At 38.0% G+C, this 21,963-nt stretch overlaps 1 protein-coding gene across 1 annotated transcript in view; it reads right to left on the bottom strand.

Moving 5' to 3' along the window:
* LOC134803792 (probable multidrug resistance-associated protein lethal(2)03659) overlaps nucleotides 1–21,737 on the bottom strand; it is a 40,792-nt gene extending 19,055 nt beyond the window's left edge. Inside the window, exons 1-22 of the mRNA XM_063776627.1 lie at nucleotides 21,561–21,737; nucleotides 20,886–20,948; nucleotides 19,540–19,616; nucleotides 19,068–19,170; nucleotides 17,785–17,889; nucleotides 15,398–15,500; nucleotides 14,566–14,782; nucleotides 13,755–13,911; nucleotides 12,403–12,756; nucleotides 11,406–11,571; nucleotides 10,507–10,668; nucleotides 9,470–9,599; nucleotides 8,554–8,663; nucleotides 7,895–8,020; nucleotides 6,195–6,326; nucleotides 5,112–5,211; nucleotides 4,057–4,207; nucleotides 3,719–3,792; nucleotides 3,045–3,210; nucleotides 2,459–2,585; nucleotides 1,371–1,521; nucleotides 41–150 (exon numbers count right to left, since the gene is read on the bottom strand). Of these exons, the coding sequence (XP_063632697.1) occupies nucleotides 41–150; nucleotides 1,371–1,521; nucleotides 2,459–2,585; nucleotides 3,045–3,210; nucleotides 3,719–3,792; nucleotides 4,057–4,207; nucleotides 5,112–5,211; nucleotides 6,195–6,326; nucleotides 7,895–8,020; nucleotides 8,554–8,663; nucleotides 9,470–9,599; nucleotides 10,507–10,668; nucleotides 11,406–11,571; nucleotides 12,403–12,756; nucleotides 13,755–13,911; nucleotides 14,566–14,782; nucleotides 15,398–15,500; nucleotides 17,785–17,889; nucleotides 19,068–19,170; nucleotides 19,540–19,616; nucleotides 20,886–20,948; nucleotides 21,561–21,640 (2,964 nt within the window). The 5' untranslated portion in view covers nucleotides 21,641–21,737. The remainder of the gene's footprint in view (nucleotides 1–40; nucleotides 151–1,370; nucleotides 1,522–2,458; nucleotides 2,586–3,044; nucleotides 3,211–3,718; nucleotides 3,793–4,056; nucleotides 4,208–5,111; nucleotides 5,212–6,194; nucleotides 6,327–7,894; nucleotides 8,021–8,553; nucleotides 8,664–9,469; nucleotides 9,600–10,506; nucleotides 10,669–11,405; nucleotides 11,572–12,402; nucleotides 12,757–13,754; nucleotides 13,912–14,565; nucleotides 14,783–15,397; nucleotides 15,501–17,784; nucleotides 17,890–19,067; nucleotides 19,171–19,539; nucleotides 19,617–20,885; nucleotides 20,949–21,560) is intronic.
* Between the last annotated feature and the right edge of the window lie 226 nt (nucleotides 21,738–21,963).

The following is a 21,963-nucleotide window of genomic DNA, read 5'->3' as shown; positions in this document are numbered from 1 at the left end:
TTGCACGAATATGTATTATAAAAATGTAATAAATAATAACCTGTAACTTGTCGAATTCTCTCGCTAGGGTGACCTGGGTTTCCTTCGTCGATCTAATGGTGGCCAGACCACCGACCGTGGCCGTCGTGTGGTTCAACGATTGACTGCGAGCTGAAATAAAACAGTGTCATTAAATAAAACCATTAAATTAAAATTAAAAATAGAAGCGCTGGTGGCCTAGCGGTAAGAGCGTGCGACTTGCAATCCGGAGGTCGCGGGTTCAAACCCCGGCTCGTACCAATGAGTTTTTCGGAACTTATGTACGAAATATCATTTGATATTTACCAGTCGCTTTTCGGTGAAGGAAAACATCGTGAGGAAACCGGACTAATCCCAATAAGGCCTTAGTCTCCCCTCTGGGTTGGAAGGACAGATGGCAGTCGCTTTCGTAAAAACTAGTGCCTACGTCAATTCTTGGGATTAGTTGTCAAGCGGACCCCAGGCTCCCATGAGCCGTGGCAAAATGCCGGGATAACGCTTCCTCGCGTAAATAAAACCGGACAAGTGCGAGTCGGACTCGCCCACCGAGGGTTGCGTACTTTTTAGTATTTGTTGTTATAGCGGCAACAGAAATACATAATCTGTGAAAATTTCAACTGTCTAGCTATCACGGTTCATGAGATACAGCCTAGTGACAGACAGACGGACAGCGGAGTCTTAGTAATAGGGTCCCGTTTTTACCCTTCGGGTACGGAACCCTAAAAACTATAGAAACGGATTATATGGCGTATCATCAATTTAAAATACATCCCGACGTTTCCGAACCCTACTACCTACATTTGTAGTCCGTTGACAACGCAAAGAACGAACGAAACAAAAAACCAAATGAATGAAATGGATGTAAAGATGACTCACCTATATCCTCTTGAGCTCCCTGCTGAGGAACAGGCTGGATGGACGGTTGATTGGATGGATGAACTGATGGATTGATGGATGGATTGATTGATTGATAATTTGACAGAATGATTGATTTATTAATGGATTGACGATAGACTAAAGATTGATGGACTGATGAATGAATGAAAGATTTATTGATTTATGGACGAATGGATGATTGATTGATTGATTGATGGATGGAGGGATTAATGAATGAATGAATGAAGAATGAATGAATGAATAAATGTTTGAATGAAGGAATGGATGATTGATTGATGGAATGATTTTGGGTTGAAGAAGGAATGATATGATAGGAATGAATGACACACCTACAGCCTCTATCTTCTTGAGCTCCCTGCTGGTGCTGAGGAACAGGCTCCGCAGCAGGAACAGCAGGGCAGCCACCACACCCGTGGGCAGCAGCCACCAGTTGACACACCACTAGGATGACTCACCTATAGCCTCTATCCTCTTCAGCTCCCTGCTGGTGCTGAGGAACAGGCTCCGCAGCAGGAACAGCAGGGCAGCCACCACACCCGTGGGCAGCAGCAGCCACCAGTTCACCAGACACACCACCACTAGGATGGAGACCACTTCTAGGAAGAACTGAAACAATCATATTTTACAACCGGTGGTTGGACCAATCACATTCAGATAATATAATCGGTGGAAAGAAGTTAATAACTCTAGATGTAAAAGTGAAGAAATTTTAACTTAAAGTAGAATTACACAAGGTTAAAATTCCTTCAATTTTGTGTCTCTATAGTTCGATTTTTTTAGCATTAGAAAGAAGGTAAGCGTGCTTGACATGTCTTTTAGTCGAAAAAAGGTTTTTAAAAATCAGTAACTATTACTTATGAACGCGGAACAATATAAATGATCGTATTAGATTCATAATTGTTACATATTTGCCGTGACTTGTTTTTAAAACGTGTTTTTCAATTAAATGACACATCAAGATTGTTTACCATTTTTCTAATGCTAGAAAAAACGAGCTTATAGTTGACAACTTCTTCCCGCCGTGTACTTTATTAATTTGCTTTGTTTGAGTCAAATCTCAAGCTAAATTAGACACACATCCCAATAGGATATTTGACTACTAGTCAAATCAGAGTCAGATTTTGCTACTATGGAATTTATATGAAACACTAGCATGTGACGTCACAATCAAATTACCTACTCTTTATAGTTTTATACGGGTTTAAAAATAGAAATTGTGTCTATACATAATGCCCCCCCCCCCCCCCCCCACATAAATAAATAAATATTATAGGACAATTTTACACAGACCAATATAGTCCCACGGTAAGCTCAATAAGGCTTGTGTTGTAGGTACAAGACGACGATATATATAATATACACGTATATATAAATACTTCTATACATAGAAAACATCCATAACTCAGGAACAAATATTTGTGATAAACACACAAATAAATGCCCTTACCAGGATTCGAACCTGGGACCTCCTGCTTCGTAGGCAGGGTCACTACCGACTAGGCTAGGAGGCCGCCATAGACTGTGACTGTCTAATACAACTCACCCCAAGGCAGTCCACCAAAGCGACCGGCAGCAGTGTATCAACTTGCCCCATATCTTTCGAGAACCGATTCAGGATGCGTCCGGAGGGGTTATGGTGGAAAAACCACATCGGCGCATTGGTCACTCCCCTGGAAAAAAAGTAACATTCATTTAGATTCACTTGTAAGAACGAGTTATGAAAGTAATAGATGTGAATTCGTTGATAAATACTAGAAAGTCTATAATTTTTAATTATTCGTTCAATCATTCAATCATACTCTTTATCTTGCTTGTTTACTATAGTATGCAACTTGTTTTTATTTGTTTGTTAGAGTATTCACCTACATCAAATCTTCTATTAGTAAATCGTTAATAGCATTGTTATTAAATTAATATCTGGGAGACCGAGCTTTGCTTGGACAACATATAAAAACTCAAAAATGCGCGTTTTACCAGAGATAAGACCTAGCTAGATCGATTTATCGCCCCCGAAAACCCCCATGTAGCAAATTTTATCGAAATCGTTAGAACCGTTTCCGAGGTCCCGATATATATAAATAAACAAGAATTGCTAGTTTAAAGGTATTAGATAAATAAAAACAACATACCTAAACATGGTGTCGTGCAGTGTGATGGACGCGCGTATACAAGTGTTGTAGAAGAGAACCAGCTTATTCCAAGTAAAGAATATGCAGATTCCGATGAGACTCGCGTACACGTACACACATTGGTTGCGGGTTAGGTGGAACACGTTGCCGGACACTTCGGTGAATTCTGAAATAAAAGTTATTTTTGTATGTGATGATGATGATGTCCTCCCAGACGTATCCGTCGACGGCGACACCCGGACAAATCAGTATCAGGTATTCTATAAATTCTGACGTGCATGGGCTCGAACGTGACTTACGAAACCTAGTTTTGTTTTAAACTTCCGGCCGCAAGACATGCAGTAAAGCTCGCCTTTTGAGTCGTAAGTGTATGTGTATGTACTCTACAATGGAAAGATGTAGAACTTTTCCTGACAAAATAACAAATACATAGGAGAATTACTCTTTTTATGTGCGATTATTAAGTGTTATTTTATTTATTTAAGGTTAATATAGCTACTTCCGTCATATTTCTTTGATTTTCAATCGCAGGAAAAAAAACCATTTGCCTTTGATTGCTGAAACTAAAAGCAATCGCTGTTTTGTCGACGAAATTATCAATGTTGTTCGTTGTTCGAGACAATCGCTAGTGGACGGAATAGCCCCTACGACTAAATTAGCCACATTGACCTTACCTGGGGTTGGTAACGATGGTGTTTGGTTCTTGGCGACCCGTACCGCTGCGCTGTTGGCCTCCTCCATATTAACCCTGTAAATAAAATAAAATAAATAAATAATATAGAACATTTTACTTGCCCCAGTAGAAAACATGTGTACATTGTGGTCATGAACCATTTGCAGCATAAGTCAATGAATGAATGATTGAATGAATAAAACTAACCATTCTTTAAGCCATACGTCAGTAGACGAGTAGAACATTTGGGTCAGTAAAAAACATGTGAACATCAAGGTCATGGACCATTTGCCGCCACTCTTTATGTGTTGAATGAATGATTGAATGAATGAAACTAACCATTCCTTAAGCCATATGTCAGTAGACGAGTAGAACACTTGTGCGAGTAGGAAACATGTGAACATCAAGGTCATTGACCATTTGGTGCCGCCGCTCTTTATGTAAGATACGTAGACGCTGTTATCTACAGACCCTTTATGCTGGACTTCTCCTGAAAAAAAGGAAAAAGATAAATAACTTTCCCTCGTGATATAATAGTACATTACTAATACATTACGATACAAGTGCAAAAAGTATGTAAGTAAGTAAACACTATTGTACGAAAAGAAAAGAATAATGATACATCAGATTGAACATAAATATGTAGTACAAGGGCGAACTTATCCCTAAGAAGGATCTCTTCCAGTTAACCTATAGGTACCCAAGGAGTAATTAAAAGTTATGCCTAGAGTAATAATTATATAATATTAAATACTATAAAATAAATGTGTGTATAAAAGTAAGTATGCAAGTGTAATTTTAGACGTCAAATTACTATGAAATTATGAGGTATATAAATAACACTTGCACAGTCTGTGCTGTCGAAATCGTTGCAGAGTTATCTTGGTGTAACTCTAGCCTTTTTACTTGAGAAAGTTTTATTTGAATAAGCGACGCGAGAAAATCTGAAAGAACTTTAGTGAAACTCTCGCGTTTTGTACACATATTTAATTACACAAACGGGTCTACCGCGATATAATTTCATTGTTTTTACCTGACCACAGCCGTGGCCACAGCTGGTGCACGTCAGCTGAAACGTCGGAATTTAAGGTAAAAACAATGAAATTATATCGCGGTAGACCCGTTTGTGTAATTAACTTTAATGAAAGAACAAACAAGCCGACCCACCTTCGTAAGTCGGGTCCAAGTTGCTCTCCAAATCGAGGTTGAAAGACAGACATATCGATTGATTGATTGATTAATTGATTAACTATCGGGGTAATCGAAAAAAATATACTTAAGTGTCCCTAAAAAAGTTTTTAATGCATTTTATTTGTGTACTCAATATAAAAAAAAATATTAATGACTTATTCTGTAGGGATTGCGTCGGGGGTTAAAAAGAACAGCTGACTAACCTTCGTAAGTCGGGTCCAAGTGGCTCTCCAAATCGAGGTTGAACGACAACTGAGAGGCCTCCGACATGGAACGTTGGGATCGCAGCTTGTGACTGTGTTCCTGTTAAATAATACCCGCATCAAACATTTATTTAGATTTTACATGTTTGCAAACAGTAAAAAGTAAAACCTCCCAACTTATAGTCCAATACTGCAACTATGGTCCAAACTATGGTTGCAACAAGTTCTAAAGGAAATTAAGTACCAATACCTATGTTCCTTTTGGTTTACTCCGAGTTTTTTCTTCCATTTATAAACATACCTTGTCTTAGAACTACAAAAAATATAGTAAAAGACACACCTGAACAAAAAATCACAGTTAATTTTGGACCAGTTGGGAGCTTTGGACTATTATAGTATATAATAGTTGGGAGGTTTTACGGTAACCAAAAATTACAAAATACAATTACAAATATTGAATCAATGAAATATTTTAGATACTTTATTAGAGGTGTATGCAGTCTCTAAATGTCGTGGATCACAAAAAAAATCTAAGTACATATGATAAAAAAATACAAACAACAAAACAAATAGTAATTAAAAAAATTACATACTAAATTGTTGCCATGTTTAAGCATTTTACGTCAAAAATGTGACAGTTACGTAGGAAATGACGCCCTCATTTATTTTCTACAGTTTCTTGTCGGACTATACATGTAATATTAAAAGTAGCTATCACAAGTGTAAAAAAGTAAATCAGTGATCCAAATGACACTCGATTAGGAAGGCAAAGCTAAATTTGTGTATTTTTTTCTAAAATTGTTCACTCAATGTCAGAGCTACGCCATTACTATTCTAAATGAATTAAGGCTATACACATATACATAAATCTAACATACAATTATACGTGAATCTATGATTTACCACAAACAAGTAAAACTAAAAAAAAAACAGTTTTATATAACGTACACTCCTTTTGCATTCCGCTCTCAAGTTTTCAGCGCCAAGTACACAGCTGTATACCTTTGAAATTATACGAATTTTATTTGTACATGAAATGTACCATACTTTTTTGAAAACAAAAAACATGAGACAGCAACATACCACACTGTCCTGATTCTCGTAGACTATCTTCTCCTTCTGTTTCTTCTCTTCTATCTTCTCCCCCATTTCAATGAGGGCATTGAACTCTTGCACGCCATTTTGGAGTTCGTGGTACGTGCCTTGTGCCACAATCTGGATTATAGAAAGTTAATTAAATATAACAATATTAAAATAGAAAGCGAAGAACATAAAAAAAGTATATAATTATTCTTTAACTATGCAGGCAAAAACTCAATCATTTCAATTTTCAATCATACATTTTATTCATTATGTACCTATGTTATTCAATTAATCATTTAACTTTCATTTAATTGTCATATAAATAATGTCATTAATATTTTGGTTATTTAATTAAATTTAATTATTTCTCTATAGTTCACAAATATCGTCGGTAAAAACAAGGTTACACTATCAAAAAAAAAATATTGTGACTTTCCATCACAGAAGAGTCCCTATGCTTCTAGTGCAAACTCTTTCTTTCTTTCTTATAGAGTCTGGCTACTGAAATATTACCCAAAGTTTTGGCGGGAAATTCAAAAAATCTTGGGCTGGTCACACTGTGTGTAGTAGGAATTATAGTTTTGATACTAGAAAATATTTTTTATTTTCTGTGCACACGTAAGGTACCTAAGGAAATAAGTTAAATATACGTTGACTGCACTCAATGTCAGCTCACATTAATTTCTACCACTATGTAAAGTATAGTCAACGACAAACACATATGATTACGTTCCAATGTTTTGATTTTATTGATATTTTCCAGAACTTCTAGTTTATCCGTTTTTTTTACACACTTGTCCTGTTTATGAGATTCAGGTATTAATAAATTCACATACTTAATCAAAGTTATAGGGAAATGTTAGAAGTTTAGAACTAGTACTTAAAGTATCAAAATATTAATAGAGCACCAACCTACGAAATTGTTTCCGACTTGTAAACATTGCAGTTTTTCGTTATAAAACGCTTCACGTCGACTTCGCACATTGTCGTAATTATTTACGAGCTTAAATAATAGGTTGCGGACGTCACTCGGTATAGTCATTATTAATATTATTTAAGTATTATTTAAAATAAACGCCTTATAAACCGCGAACAATTTGAATGAATTACATAAATTGACAACAGACGTTTAACTTTTTTTTAAAGCATAGACAATTGGTGATGCAACAAGGAAATATCTGTCAACAAAATTTGGCTAGCCAGACTCTAGAAAACCTATTAAAAATTGTTTTAACCTTTCAAAAAGAATGACTGACTTTACTTGTTAGGAAAGTACCTAGTCTATTTTTGTGAGAAAACTACTAATCATGCTTACTTTTATTGTGGTGGTCAATAAAGAATATCTGTAATATAGTTAGTAAAATAGGAAAAAGTGTAGACTGAACGAAGATGTAGTGACAAAAATTGAGAAAGGTATGTTGATATGCTTTGGACACGTGGAAAGGAGTGTAAGAAGGCTAACAAAGAGAGTGTAAAAGGGAGAAGTAGAAGTGGGAGTTGGAAGGGGTAGACCTCGGCGGACTTTCTCTGATCAGATCGGGGAAACCCTGAAGAAAGTGTACGAGGAATGTTATGAAAGTGAAGGAAGCGAAAGAGGTATGTCAGGATCGTAGCAAGTGGAAATCCGTGGTCTCTGCCTACCCCTCCGGGAAATAGGCGTGATTATATGTATGTATGAATGTATGTATAGTTAGTGTTACCTTTCCAGAACGCATAACGCACACGTTGTCCGCGTGGCGCGCGTAGTGCGCGTGGTGTGTGACCAGCACCACTGCAGAATGCTTTAGGAACCCACGAATGCATTCCTCGTACATAGCCTGGGCTACCTGTAGAAAACACGACGATTTCATTCATTCAAAACCTTAGTCGTAGGTATCGCTAAATGCCCGCAAGAGTAATAAATCAAAAGTTATTTAATTATTTCTAGGCCTTTGTTAAATCAATAAAATAAAATGAGTCCTTATGCTTCATGGCTTCATTTGCATTAAGGACTTTTCTATCAGAATTTCAGAAAAAAGGACCCTGTGGCACTAGAAGCATAGGGCATTCTGTCATGGAAAGCCACAATTTTTTTTTTAAATTATGGATACGCTTAATTAAAATAAAAAATTGTGGCTTTCCATGACAGAATGCCTTATGCTTCTAGTGCAACAAGGTCTTTTTTTCTGAAATTCTTATTTTTTTAATTACGCGTATCCAATAGCGAATTTGAGGAATTCTCATAGGGATCATAATTCGGCACGTAAAGTATAGTTAAAAGTTTTTAATAAATCCATAATGAACGGAATGAATGAATGATTGAATGAATCACCTTAGTGAAAAAATACCCAATGAATTAATAATTAATTGAATTATATACCTTAGCATCGACAGCGGCTAACGGGTCGTCCAGTAGGTACACGTCAGCGTGTTGGTACACACATCTCGCCAGCGATATGCGAGCTCGCTGTCCGCCGGACAGTGAAGCGCCTGTAGCAATCAAATAGCTTCATCACACTTGCTTCTAAAAGGTACGTAGGCGATTCGTAAATTCTATATTTCGACTAGATAGTAGTAGATAAATTTGGAATATATAGTTTTGGAACGAAGTTCCTTATCGGACGGTTGGCGGATGGGGGCTAGGCACAAAAAAGTGTATGTTTTGACCGTCACAAAAACCCCTCACAACCTGTCACAATATGTTATGAGGATGACGAACACGGACACGGATACGTACACGGACACAGACACGGACACGAAGAACATAACATAATATAACAGAACATAGCATAGCATAGCAATGACCATGACTAATGAATGAGCATGAGCATTAGCATGAGCATTCCAACCGAGTGTTCCACGACACTCGCAATTTTTTTAGATAAGTCAGGAAAAATATCACAACTTTTTTTCTCCATACAAAGTGAAACACCCTAATGTGGGTTACCTACCTCTTTCACCGACGATGGTCTTGTCGCCGTGCGACAGTATTTCCAGATCGCTCTTCAGCTGGCAACACTTGATGACCTGCTTATACCTCCTGAGGTCCATCTCCTGACCGAATAGGATGTTTTGAAATAAACCGGTAAATACCGGTATTTAATAAACCGGTTTCGAGCCTTACCTCTTTCCCGACGATGGTCTTGTCGCCGTGCGACAGTATTTCCAGCTCGCTTTTCAACTGGCAACACTTGATAACCTGCTTGTATCTCCTGAGGTCCATCTCTTGACCGAACAGGATGTTTTGAAATAAACCGGTAAATACCGGTATTTTATAAACCGGTTCCGAGCCTTACCTCTTTCACCGACGATGGTCTTGTCGCCGTGCGACAGTATTTCCAGATCGCTCTTCAGCTGGCAACACTTGATGACCTGCTTGTACCTCCTGAGGTCCATCTCTTGACCGAACAGGATGTTTTGACGGACCTGAATCAAATGCAAACTGTATAGCACCAAATAAAAGTATTTACACAAATTATATCGTATATAATGAATTTAAAATACATCCCGATTTTGGCATAAATTATTCAATCATTCGATCTGAAATTAACCTTCATACCATGACCCTTCGTTAATTCATTCAGTCATTCATTTATTCGTTCATTAATAATTCTAGCATACATTATTCAATCAATCGTTCTGAAATTAACCTTTATACCATTTTTTTCTCGTTACAGAAACTTGACAAAGAGACACGATTAGAGATAGAGAAAGAGTGAGTGAGAGGTATATACTTACAGAGGCCTCAAACAGCCACGGGTCCTGTGCGGCGTACGCCACCGTCCCCGTGACCTCCAAGTGCCCTTGACTCGGCTGCAACTCGCGTAGGATGGCTTGCAGTACCGTGGACTTGCCGGAGCCGACTGTACCCGGTATACGTAGACCAGTTGACGGTCACACAACAAGACACGTTCATTTTATACTATTTTCAATCACACATTTATTCATTCACTCATTCATTTATTCCTTCATTAATTATTCTAGCATAGATTATTCAATCAATCGATCTGAAACTAACCGTCATACCATGACCCTTCGTTAAAGCTTAGTTTTAGATTAATTATGGTTTTAAAATGTTGCCACGCCCTAGTAGGGTCCACGTATGTACTGACTAATATAAAAGAACATCTTGTAATACCATGGTTGCAATAAATGATTACGATTGTAATTAATTCATTCACTCATTCATTTATTCCTTTCGGTAATCATTCTAGCATCAATTATTCAATCAATCGTTCTGAAATTAACCTTCATACCATTTTTTCTCGTTACAGAAACTTGACATAGAGATACGATTAGAGATAGAAAGAGTGAGTGAGAGGTATATACTTACAGAGGCCTCAAACAGCCACGGGTCCTGTGCGGCGTACGCCACCGTCCCCGTGACCTCCAAGTGCCCTTGACTCGGCTGTAGCTCGCGTAGGATGGCTTGCAGTATCGTGGACTTGCCGGAGCCGACTGTACCCACTATAGTGGTGAGGCTTTCGGGTTTTATCTGAAAAGAACAATCTAGAAGTAAGCTCTTATTGGTTGATGGTACAGTCGCTATCAGATATATCGGAGCGGCCAAGGTGCTCACAAATATCTGAACACGCCTCTATTGTCAAGGCGTTAGAGTGCGTGTTCAGATATTTTGAGCACCTCGGGTGTTCCGATATATCTGATGGCGACTGTACAAACTCATACTACTATGTCTAAATAAATATAATACAGTAAAATTTTAATCCCAAGAAATTAGGGTTTAAAAAGTTGTCCAGGGGAACGAACACAAAATGTTGATTTTCTTTTATGTCTTAAATAAATAAATTAAGGCCTTTGCCCATCAGTAAGACACTCTAGGCTCATATGCCGGGTGTGGCCTGTAATATGAACAAAAAATTAAACTGTAGGCTGTACTTCTCATACTGACCAACATTCGTTCAGCTACTTTTAAAAATAACTTGTGGTTTGATTTTTAATACACTTTAAAGTTTATTCTAAGACGCAATGTACTGCGAATTTTGTTATGTTTAAGGCGTGACAAGCAACGTCAATCACAATGATATGGCATGGCGATGGCGTCCATTGAAGATAATATTTATTTTGTATAAAAAATAGGGAGTCTAAATACTTCATATTTTTTAAAAGTTGTTGAACAAACGTGTCACCGTTTGAGGAGTACAATCTATGTTTTAATTATTTGCTCGTGTTACATGCCACACCCGGTTAATAAATATAAATAAATGTACTTACAACTAGATTGATATCGCTGAGCGCTAGCGTTTTTCTGTCCATATTGTCCCCGCTGTCGCCCGATTCGGCGTTTTTCCAATACGCCGTGTAGTTTTTCATAGTTACAAGGACCTGTGGCTTCGCTAGCTTCTCGAGGTTCGTGTCCGATTTTATGTAGGCCTGTTGCCTGTGAACATATAAATTATAGATAATATTATTTTGCTATGGTTGCGTCTCCTGGGTTACCCTTTAAGCTATCTTTAGCCGTTTTAAACACTGTCACATTTTGGAAAGTAATAAAAAGAATAGAGGTGAAGGTCTAAATAGTTTGAACTTAAATTTAGATTGAAATAGATTTATACAAATTATTTTCAATTGTTTCGTTTGACGCCGAAGCACAGAATAAATAATAGTACAGTCATCAGCAATAGTATCTTACACAACTAGGGCCGCAAAAATATGTGACACGTTCTTATTTGGAGCGCAATAAGAGCGCGTCATATATTTTTGCGGCCCTAGTTGTGTAAGATACTATTGCTGATGACTGTACTAGGTACAGAAGACTCACTCTCTAACAAAACGCGTCTGTTACGATCAGCACATATATGGCCGCTAGGTGGCGACAGCGCCACGCGCGGCTTATGGCAAACCCCAAAATTGGGGCCGAACGGATGTACTTTTAGCTACCTGTAGCAAAGCGACGAAATCGCGGAGTGAGCCACGCCTGGCCGAAGATATCCGGGAGCGGTATTAAACTTGTCTTTATAAGTTTATAAGGCCTTTCCAAAGAGACACCTCTTAGGCTCTTAGTTAGTTATTTATGATATAATATTTTTTCAACAAAAACAAGCTGACAGATCAGAATGTCAATTTTTTTTATTTTATTATTATAATAGATTTAGAATAAATCACCAGTCTGTAATTTTAGGTAAGGTAATAAGATGATAGTGAAGGGCAATCGTATTGTATCTGGGAATTTGTTTAGGATATAAAAACAAATATAAGTAAAAATACTAACCCATTACCAATCTTCTCAAAAACCCCATTAGCCTTCACCTTCTCATCAATCATCATCAAATCCACCCCATCCTTATTATCCACCTCCGGCAGCAGCAGAAACTCCTGCATCCTCTTCACACTCACGTACGCCTCGAGAGTGAAAGTGATAGCAAGAGGGAGGAAATCCACTAAGGTGTACTTTAGTATCTCGTAGTAGGAGAATATGACGAACACTTTGGCGGCGGTTAACTCGTTGTCGAAGGAAAGGAAGGAGATTATTGAGAGAAATATGGCGACTTTGGTGTTCAGTTTGACACAGGATATCATGACTGCGCGCAACCAGGACATCTTTTTTATTATGTTCATTTCTTTTCTGGAATAAAAAGGAGAATAAGGGCTGATTTAGACGATGCGAGAACTCGCATGCGAGTTTCATTACATTGCGGGTTTTGATCCGTCGGTTGAATTGGACGTAACCAACAGTCCGCAATGGAACTAAAATCGCATGCGAGTTCGCGCGCCGTCTTAATCAGCCCTATTAGTTCCAAATTAATTTCTCTACTTCTCTTTTTGCACCATTTTTATTACATCTCCGTTTAGCCCTATGGTTAACTGGTATAGTCTCCCTCTAGGCATTAAATCCGTCATATGTACATTATGTTTTATTTTGTGCAATAAGGAACATACTTAAGAAAAAATATTGAAAAGGAAAATAAAAAAGGAAAGTGTATAATTTGATAATGGATTGGGTTAGTCAGATCGACACTTGTGTCCACTGAGTTACCGATGTAAAATGGAGGCCTATTGAAGAAAAAAAACAATAAGTAGGTATGTATTTATTAAAAGTGCTCCTTGACTAAGAAAGATCTCATCGTCGTAATTTAATTTATCCAATAATTATTAAATGTTTTTTTGTCAAAAATTTCATTTTTGATAAAAGCTTTTATCGCTGACTATACTTTTCTTTCAACAGACTCATCGAGATAATTCTAACAATCCCAAACAAAATTAGGTTACGTTGTTTTACTCCAGAGTGCCTATGACCCCCTCCTTTGTCCATCACCAGATCACATCGATGGTACCATAATATTGCATTGTCATCCAACTTACACGTATAAGAAGTTTCAGATCAATCGAATATAGGGTAATTCGCCAGTAATTGGCCGGTTTTAGTAACTGGCCGCCCTGAACTAAAAATTAATTATGTTCACCTATAAACAGAATTCTTTTGTAGTTTAAGGCCGCTAGTTATTGAAGGCTGGCCAGTTATTGAAACCTTATACTAAAATGAACTCTGTTTATAGGTGAATAGAATTCATTTGGTGGCTAATTACTAAAACCGGCCACTTACTGGCGAATTACCCTACTTACTTCCTAGCCTCTCCTATGATCCTAGCGAACGCGTTCTCCCAAGCATACATCTTGATAGCTTCTATACTTTGAATAACTTCGTTCATTAGTCTGATTCTGTTGTCGGTCCGCATGGCTGTTTTCCGACGTAGTTTACTGGATATTTTGCCCAGGTAACCTGAAAACAGAAAAGGTAGATACCTAAAAACAGATAAGGTAGGTAGGTACCTATTCGAAATGAAGCGTAGTGTAGCGTAGATCAAGAAATATTTTTTTTTCTTTTTTTTCTATCCTGAGTAACGCAGTGGACAACAGCGGTAATTTTTTTTGTTATTTGAGTAACAACTTGTTGCATAATGTGAAATACGAAATTAGACACGTCTTTCTTTTGGTAACCCAGGACACAAAATTGGTCGAAAAGTGGATTTGTGTAATGTAACTAACCTTAATTATTCTTGTATTAAGCAAAAACGTCCTAACGGCGGTTTAGTAACACTTTAATTTGGTAACCCAGGAGAAAAAATAGCCCAAAAGTTGATTCATTATCACCTACGAGTTACACCTTTGAGACACACAGAAGGTAGATACGGGACTTGCCTTGTAAAGGTATGAACATGAGTAAAAACGCAACTCCAACCAGTGTAGCCACACCGATTTGCCTGTAGTACATAAGTACACAATCAGCAGGCTTTCTATTGATGTTCAAATTAAATCTACCATGAACAGACAAGCCATGTCAAATAGTGGCGCGTCGGCGGTTAGAACTAACTATTTTGTTCGGTAACCCAGGAGACAAAAATGGTCCAAAACTTGATTTGAGAATGTAACTAACCTTGTAGAGGAATAAACATCAGCAGAAACGCCACTCCAACCAATGTAGCTACACCAATTTGCCTGTACATTAAGTACACAATGAGCAAGCTCTCTATTGGCGTTCGAACTAGATCCACCATGAACAGGCAGGCCATGTCGAAACGTGGCGCGTCGGCGGTCAGGAGAGTTAGCACTCGGCCGGAGAGACCGCTCTCGCTGGTTTCTAGTCGTAGGAGCTGTAACAAAAAAAAAGTGTATAAAACAATGTTTCACATAACAAAATCGTAAAAGATCAAATCAAAGTATCTACTACAACTATTTATACATTTTTATGCACATTTTTTTTTTTGTAATAATATGTTTAAACATTATAACTACCACATATCATAGGTGATGTGAAAAGCAGTATGTGTCAGATGGTAGTAAAATTATTTCCATCTTGGGCGTAACACACTTGAATACCTCACTACGGATTCTACTACTCTCGGATATTCTATTAGTAGTAGTAAACTCTTTATTGTACAAAAATACATATTAAAAATAACATACAATTAGTGAGAAGTACAAATGCGAACTTATCCCTTTGAGGGATCTCTTCCAGTTAACCTTTGAGTAGATGAGACGAGAGAGTGAAAAGAGTAGGAGTACTGAGTAGATTCTATTATATTACCATATTGTTCTTTTTTATTATAGAATCCTTTGCTTCGTTTAGGATTCAAAGTACGCCCTCGCCGTTAATATATCATTTTGCTCCCTTGTGACACAATCTACTGTACAAACTGTACTTTTCTTTCAACGAAAATGATAAGATGATGAGGGGTATTCTATTATGTCTTCTAATACATACATACCTTCCTGTAGATGAGGGAGCAGCAAGCCACCCTTATTTTCATAGCCATGTCCAACAACCACAACAACATAGGATGCATCATACTTGCATTTATCGCCATAAAACTGTAACCAAACAGAATACAGTGTATAGTTATAGTCTGTCGATTTGTAACTGGCCCCGAGCCGCTAATAACTATATTAACTACTAATAAGTAAAAAAGGGTCGTGTAATTATCTACGATTACTGAGTGCTGGCGAGTCGAACCAGTCTAAAATGTGTCATCCAGATGCGTAACAAAGGCGTGTTATCGGAGAACGCACCTACACTGGTTTTTTGAGCGTTGGTGCCAATTAGAATAATTAAGACCCTTTTTTGCAGGTAAGCAGCACGTGCGGTTTTACTTAACAATAGACAAAGGATTAGCAGTTCGGGGCCAGCTACAAATCGACAGACTATACTGTCATGGTAAATATGGTAAAGTATGTAGTAGTAGTGTCATATTTCGACAGAAGATTAAAACTGTTAGAACGCCATTTGACGGAGGATCAAAATGGCGTTCTAACAGTTTTAATGTTCTGTCGAAAGATGGCAGTAAATTTACTGTGGCTACATATACATAACATATACATAATTTGCTTTGACGATCCGCCTCTATTTCAATTCAAATTATCTTTGCTGTAACGTAATAGAACAAGTTAATATAAGGTATAAGACCGATAACTCCGCATAAATTATAATTCATATTCTGACTTGACGACTAAAACATTTCAAACACAATCTACCAATAGACCGGGAGACAGTGACACATTTTACTGGGTCATTTGTACCAGTATGGCGGTTCGTCAGGGGTCTAAGTACGTAATGAAGGAAAGAAAAATGATGGTCATAGCGCTGGTACCGGCGGCCCAATCGCGTGGGCGTTAGTCGAACGTGTCGGATAAAATACGAGTGTCGAACGATTTGTTCCACAAAAATCCTCGTATTTTCCGATAGTCCATAAAAAAGAAGTAGGCGGTAGCGTAATGCCATACTTCTCCGGTGTGACTTATAGCCCGCCATACTGAGGCGAACACATTAATTTTGAAAAAACTATTCAACCATTTGTGCCAAGCAAATTTTTGCACAGGTGATCATCGTCGAGCAGCCATTCATGGACATCACCATGCCATACTCTTCGGACGGTTCCCAATGGCCGCCATACCGCCGCAAGGGAGTTAATTTTTTTTTTTTTGCCAAAGGTAGAAAGGTTTTTTGCTAGGTAAAATCCCCCGACATACTGCGAGCGTCCGCCAGCCCCGCGCTGGCGGCCGGCGCACCGGAGAGCACTTCGGCACAGGCCGGGGGATGCCGCGGCATGCCGCCGCGTGTACTCAATCAAAAGGGATTAGTGACTAGTGTGCACGAGTTCTCCCCCGTCATCCCGGTGCTACTCCGACGCACTCGGGAGGCCTCGGCGCATACCGGGGGATGCCGCGGCATGCCGACGCATACCGGGGGGTGCCGCGGCATGCCGGCGCCTACCGCCGCGGTATCCTCTATTTAACGTGCTCCTCGATGCCGCGGAGTAACAATCCTCCGCGATGCTCCGAGGTCGGTCTCAAGGCATTTAATTTTATACCTGAATGTAATTGAAATAGGGAGGAATATACATTGATAATTTTAAAGTGATCTGCGCTGCGCTCAGCCGGTTTGCGCAGGCCAAGTCACACAAGCGCACTGAGCGAATAGGCTAATGTATATTATATAATGTAATGTATAAATAAAAATAAAAATAAAATAAATAAATAATATTATATAATATTATATTTTAGGTTGTTGAGGAATAATTATGATCAAATAGTTATTGATTGTTAATATTGTTATACAGAGGTAAAGTCTAACCTTATTCATAAACGCACTACAAACCTCAATTAGCTAATAATCGTTTGTCTTTATCTGGCATTTTGACTTATGTATTTGTAAGAAAGGGATAAAACATAATTTAAATCAGGCCCGTATTTTTTTATGAATAAGGGGGTAAGAAAAAAACATGCCCACCTAGTTTGACAACCGAAACAGGCAACGTTGTACGTTGTACCGCGTCATATGTTTTATGGGGGGTCCCTTTGTTTCCCATAAAGTTTTAAGTCATAATGTATTGTTTGTCATAAAACTGAAACCGTTAACTTTTCAGGATTATCGTAAGGTTATTCTATAGATAGGTTAGTTTAGGTTTGTTTTATGGCAATCCTGAAAAGTTACGCGTTTCTGAGAAAAACCAATTATGACAAACGAAAATTGGGACAAACAGTACATTATGACTTAAAACTATTTGGGAAACAATAGAGACCCGTTTTGTGGTCATTAAATTGTACAACGTCAACTATTGACAGTCAAAGGTACCTTATTATCAATATGATAACTTACCCTACTACCCCCGCCGCATAAAAGTACGCCAGAGTGGTGCTGACGCCGGCGTGGTTTGGTGAAAAATAGTTTATTAAGCCCTCGAGGCACATTGGAATGGATAGCCTAAAAATAAAACACAAATTATTGGTAATAACTTAAGTTTATAAAGAACATCAATTTTATTTTAAATTTATTTAACCACTGTTCGAGCTAATAATCGAACTCGTAAATCGTCTGTGCCTTAAGAGGACAATGGACGACCGATTTTCTATCTATACATCTGGCAACCCTAACTATATTGTCAAGATATAATATAGTTAGGGTTGCCAGATGGTCGGGATTTGGCGGGATTCTCCCGATTTTTAGCATGTGTTCCCGATTCCCGACGAAGTGAAAATTGTCCCGAAAAACGGCTTCACGTTAATCACGTTATAGAACAATAATTTCATGTTCCGAACTGTCGTCGAGCGACCGAGCGACCCGCGTCGAGCGCGTAGCTAACGTAGTGCCAATAATGTAAAATATCGTTGTTTTTAATACAATTACTTTATATACTTTATGTTTTTTTTTTCCCGACTTAAGTCCCAAAATCCCGAAAAATTTATATTTTTTCCCGATAATAGCGCCTTTCGATCTGGCAACCCTAAATATAGTATAGCCAATGGCATGGCATGGCCACAGTCTATAAAACAATACAGTCATTCGAAGAAGCCGTCGTCGCAGGGCAATCGTGCGGGGTGCGAGTGGAGGGATAGGTCGCGCGCAACCGAGCTGCATACATCGCCATTATTAGTAGCTCGGTATTACTTACAGGGCTAACGTGTCTTATAGTAAATTAAGTGTAAGTCTTGGGCAGTTTTGTAAAAGTCTGTGACAACCCTTCTGTGTTCTTGTGCAGGCATTTACGCAAACATCAAAGGCGTCGGTTCACTGTTTCTTTTTACACTGTATTTCAATCACAGCCATTACCTTGACTGTGGTTGATATACATCAAATTGTTTCAAAATATTTACAACGATGTTAATATCCAGAGAGGAAAATGGGGACCACGTTTGTATGGAAGGTGATTTCGGGGCGGTCGTCCACTTTCATATTAATAATAAGTCCTTTACGTTACTTTTAGCGCCATTTCATAATTATTTTTAAACTAACACAAAAATGTTTAGATTAGGACTTGAAGCTACGAATATTAATAGGTTGGCTATATTTTGTCTCCTGTGTTACTGGGCAAAAAATGGGTATAAAAGTTATTGCATATCACTCAATATAAAAAATGGAATAAAAACTTAATAAAATTTTACCTTATGCTAGCGTCGACAATGGCGAACAATATATTTCCTATGATAAACTTAAGACCGTATATCTTAATAATAGCACGCAGTAGGGACGGTTTCTTGCCTTTTTCTGAAACATAACAAACATACAATTTAGATATACCCAGAATATTGTTATGCATACAACATTTGGGCGACTCAACTTTTTGACCCACAGTTTTGAGTGTCACATACGTTACTCAAAATGTCTCTGGAGTTACCAAGAAATCGGGCTGTTTCACCCATTTATAACCTACTTTAATAAAAGGTACTCACTGAGTTCCTTAAGAAAACATAAAATTAAAACTTTTTGCTGTTATTTCTATTTAGTTTTTAAGTTTGAGTGTGTTATATTTACAATATTTAATTACCTAAATATTATTTTAGTATATTATGATTGTTTTAATTTTTGGGTATTTTGAAACGAAATAAATTTGATCAATTATCTTTTTATTCTTACCCCGGTTATCCAGTTCTTGTTTCCATTTCTCGGCCAACGCGTCTCCCCGAGGCGCCGCCCTATGTCCTGGAGTACATCTGAAAAAAAAACAATAATAAATAAATATTTGGAGACAATCTTACAACCAACCTAGTCTCAAACTAAGCTAACCCTGTACTTTTTTTTTAAGTTTCGATGTAAGTAGACTTACACAATATGGATTTTAAAATCTGTAATAAACAATTTTTATACGGAATAAATAGGGTAATTCGCCAGCAACTGGCCGGTTTTAGTAACTGGCCGCCCTAAACTAAAAATGAATTTTATTCACCTATAAACAGAATTCATTTTAGTATAAGGCGGCTAGTTATTGAAGGCTGGCCAGTTATTGAAACCTTATCCTAAAATGAACTCTGTTTATAGGTGAATAGAATTCTTTTGGTGGCCAGTTACTAACAGAGGCCAGTTACTGGCGAATTACCCTACATACTATGTCATATGTACCCTCAAAATATTAAATGGGGTTCTTTCGTTTTTTTTATAATATAGTAAGGCAAACGAGCAGACGAATCGCCTGACGGTAAGCGATTACCGTCGCACACCCGCAACACTGGAGAGATTGCGAGTTCGTTGCCGGCCTTTAAGATGGAAGTATGCTCTTTTCTTGAACGTTTGAGGGTCGTATCGGTCCGGAAATACCGCGGGCGACAGTTCATTCCACAGTTTAGCTGTGTGAGGCAGGAAGTTTCTGTAGAAACGCATAGTTGAGGCACGTTGAGGCAGGGACCGAATACCGGTATAATTTTCATACAAATTAAACGGTATTCCATTTCGGTATCACGGTTGTTTATGTATATTTTTGCACTTAATTTAGCTAATCTGATCAATAATTATCCTTACCTAAATACTATTCTATAATATCAAAGAAATATTGTGAAAGCTATGAGATATTTTGATTTTTAGTTACACCGGTAACGGTCTCTGCGTTGATGACTGCCAAGCCAAACATCTAGAGCCCACTTGCACTATCCCACTAACCCGGGTTTAACCGGTTAAACCTCCAGGTTCATGGTAACTCCGGTTACCATGGTTACCAGTAAAAATTTGACACTGGGTTAACGGTTTAACCGGTTAAACCCGGGTTAGTGGAATGGTGCAAGTAGCGCTAAGTGTTATACAGGTGGCTAAAAAATAACTGCATTCCGGTTGCCAGGGAGGTTTTGGGATTATATTATACTGAGCAACTTTTACTATGGGTTGTAAAGTTGCTCAGTATAATCCCAAAACCTCCCTGGCAACGGGAATGCAGTATTTTTTTAGTCACCCTGTATATAATGTTTCAGTCATAAAAAGCTAAAAATACGCACCTGTATACATCTGATATGCTAAGTTGACCTTTGCGACCTTTCACGAACAGTGGCCTTGTGTACCTGGAAGATTTAATTAAGGTCATCGGTCGGAGATAAAAATAATATTATTAATAAAGCTTTAAAGTCTGTATCTTTAGGTATTAAAATAAAAGTAAACAAACAATTTGTACATTTCCGGGTAGTTATAACATTTATTGGTTAACCAACCAATTCCAAAACCGCCTGGATCAGTCACTGAACGACCTGACTTTAACCTACATTATTTGATCGTGTAATGTTTTCATCTACCCTCAACTGGGTTAAGGAGCCATTTGAGGGTAGATTTTGTTTACTTTTATTTAAATACCTAAAGATACAGAGTATAGTCAGGGGTGCGAAACTCCTGACTTCGGTCAAACTCGGCTCCGCTCGGCTCAGCATTGCTCCGAGCAATTATTAGGGTTGGCACCACTTGACTTCCTTTTGCGTGCACGACCATAGATAAGATAATCACTTGATTTTTGACAACCCTAAATAGCCGAAAGGGATAGTGCCATATATTAGAAAGAGATAGCATGATTCGACCCTGAACCGCTGTCAAACTTCGTTTTTGTAGGAAGTTTCCTTTCTGTACGATAGTACTAGTAATTATTCTGTGGTATAGTAACAATGTGCCAAGTATGAATTACTTACCAAAAACATGATTTCGATATGAGATTGGCCGTCTCCCTCGGATTCTGCTTCCTGTCTATATCGAAGTACCCTGGGTCCATGTTAAAACTTATTTAAGTACGAATGTAAGTAACACTTATTTGTATATTGGCACTGTTGGTTACGGCATTGTATCTGTAACGAAAGAAAAGGTGATATTAGTTGCGTTGTAATGTACCAATCCTTATGACTCTTATGAGAGACGGCACACCGCTGGCGTGACGTGCGTGTGGCACCAACATTTTAGTCTGACACGATTATTTTGTGGAGCCATAAGAGCGTGTCACATATTTTTGCGGCCTTCGAAGAGTAACATATATATAACACGTACAATACCTACGAATCTAAAATAACACGTAATAGCTTCGATATTAGATGGATTTTT

This window comes from Cydia splendana, chromosome 27 (assembly GCF_910591565.1).
Source record: "Cydia splendana chromosome 27, ilCydSple1.2, whole genome shotgun sequence".
Classification (NCBI taxonomy): domain Eukaryota; kingdom Metazoa; phylum Arthropoda; class Insecta; order Lepidoptera; family Tortricidae; genus Cydia; species Cydia splendana.
The sequence above is the reverse complement of the archived record's forward strand: the minus strand, read 5'-3'. Positions and strand labels throughout refer to the sequence as shown.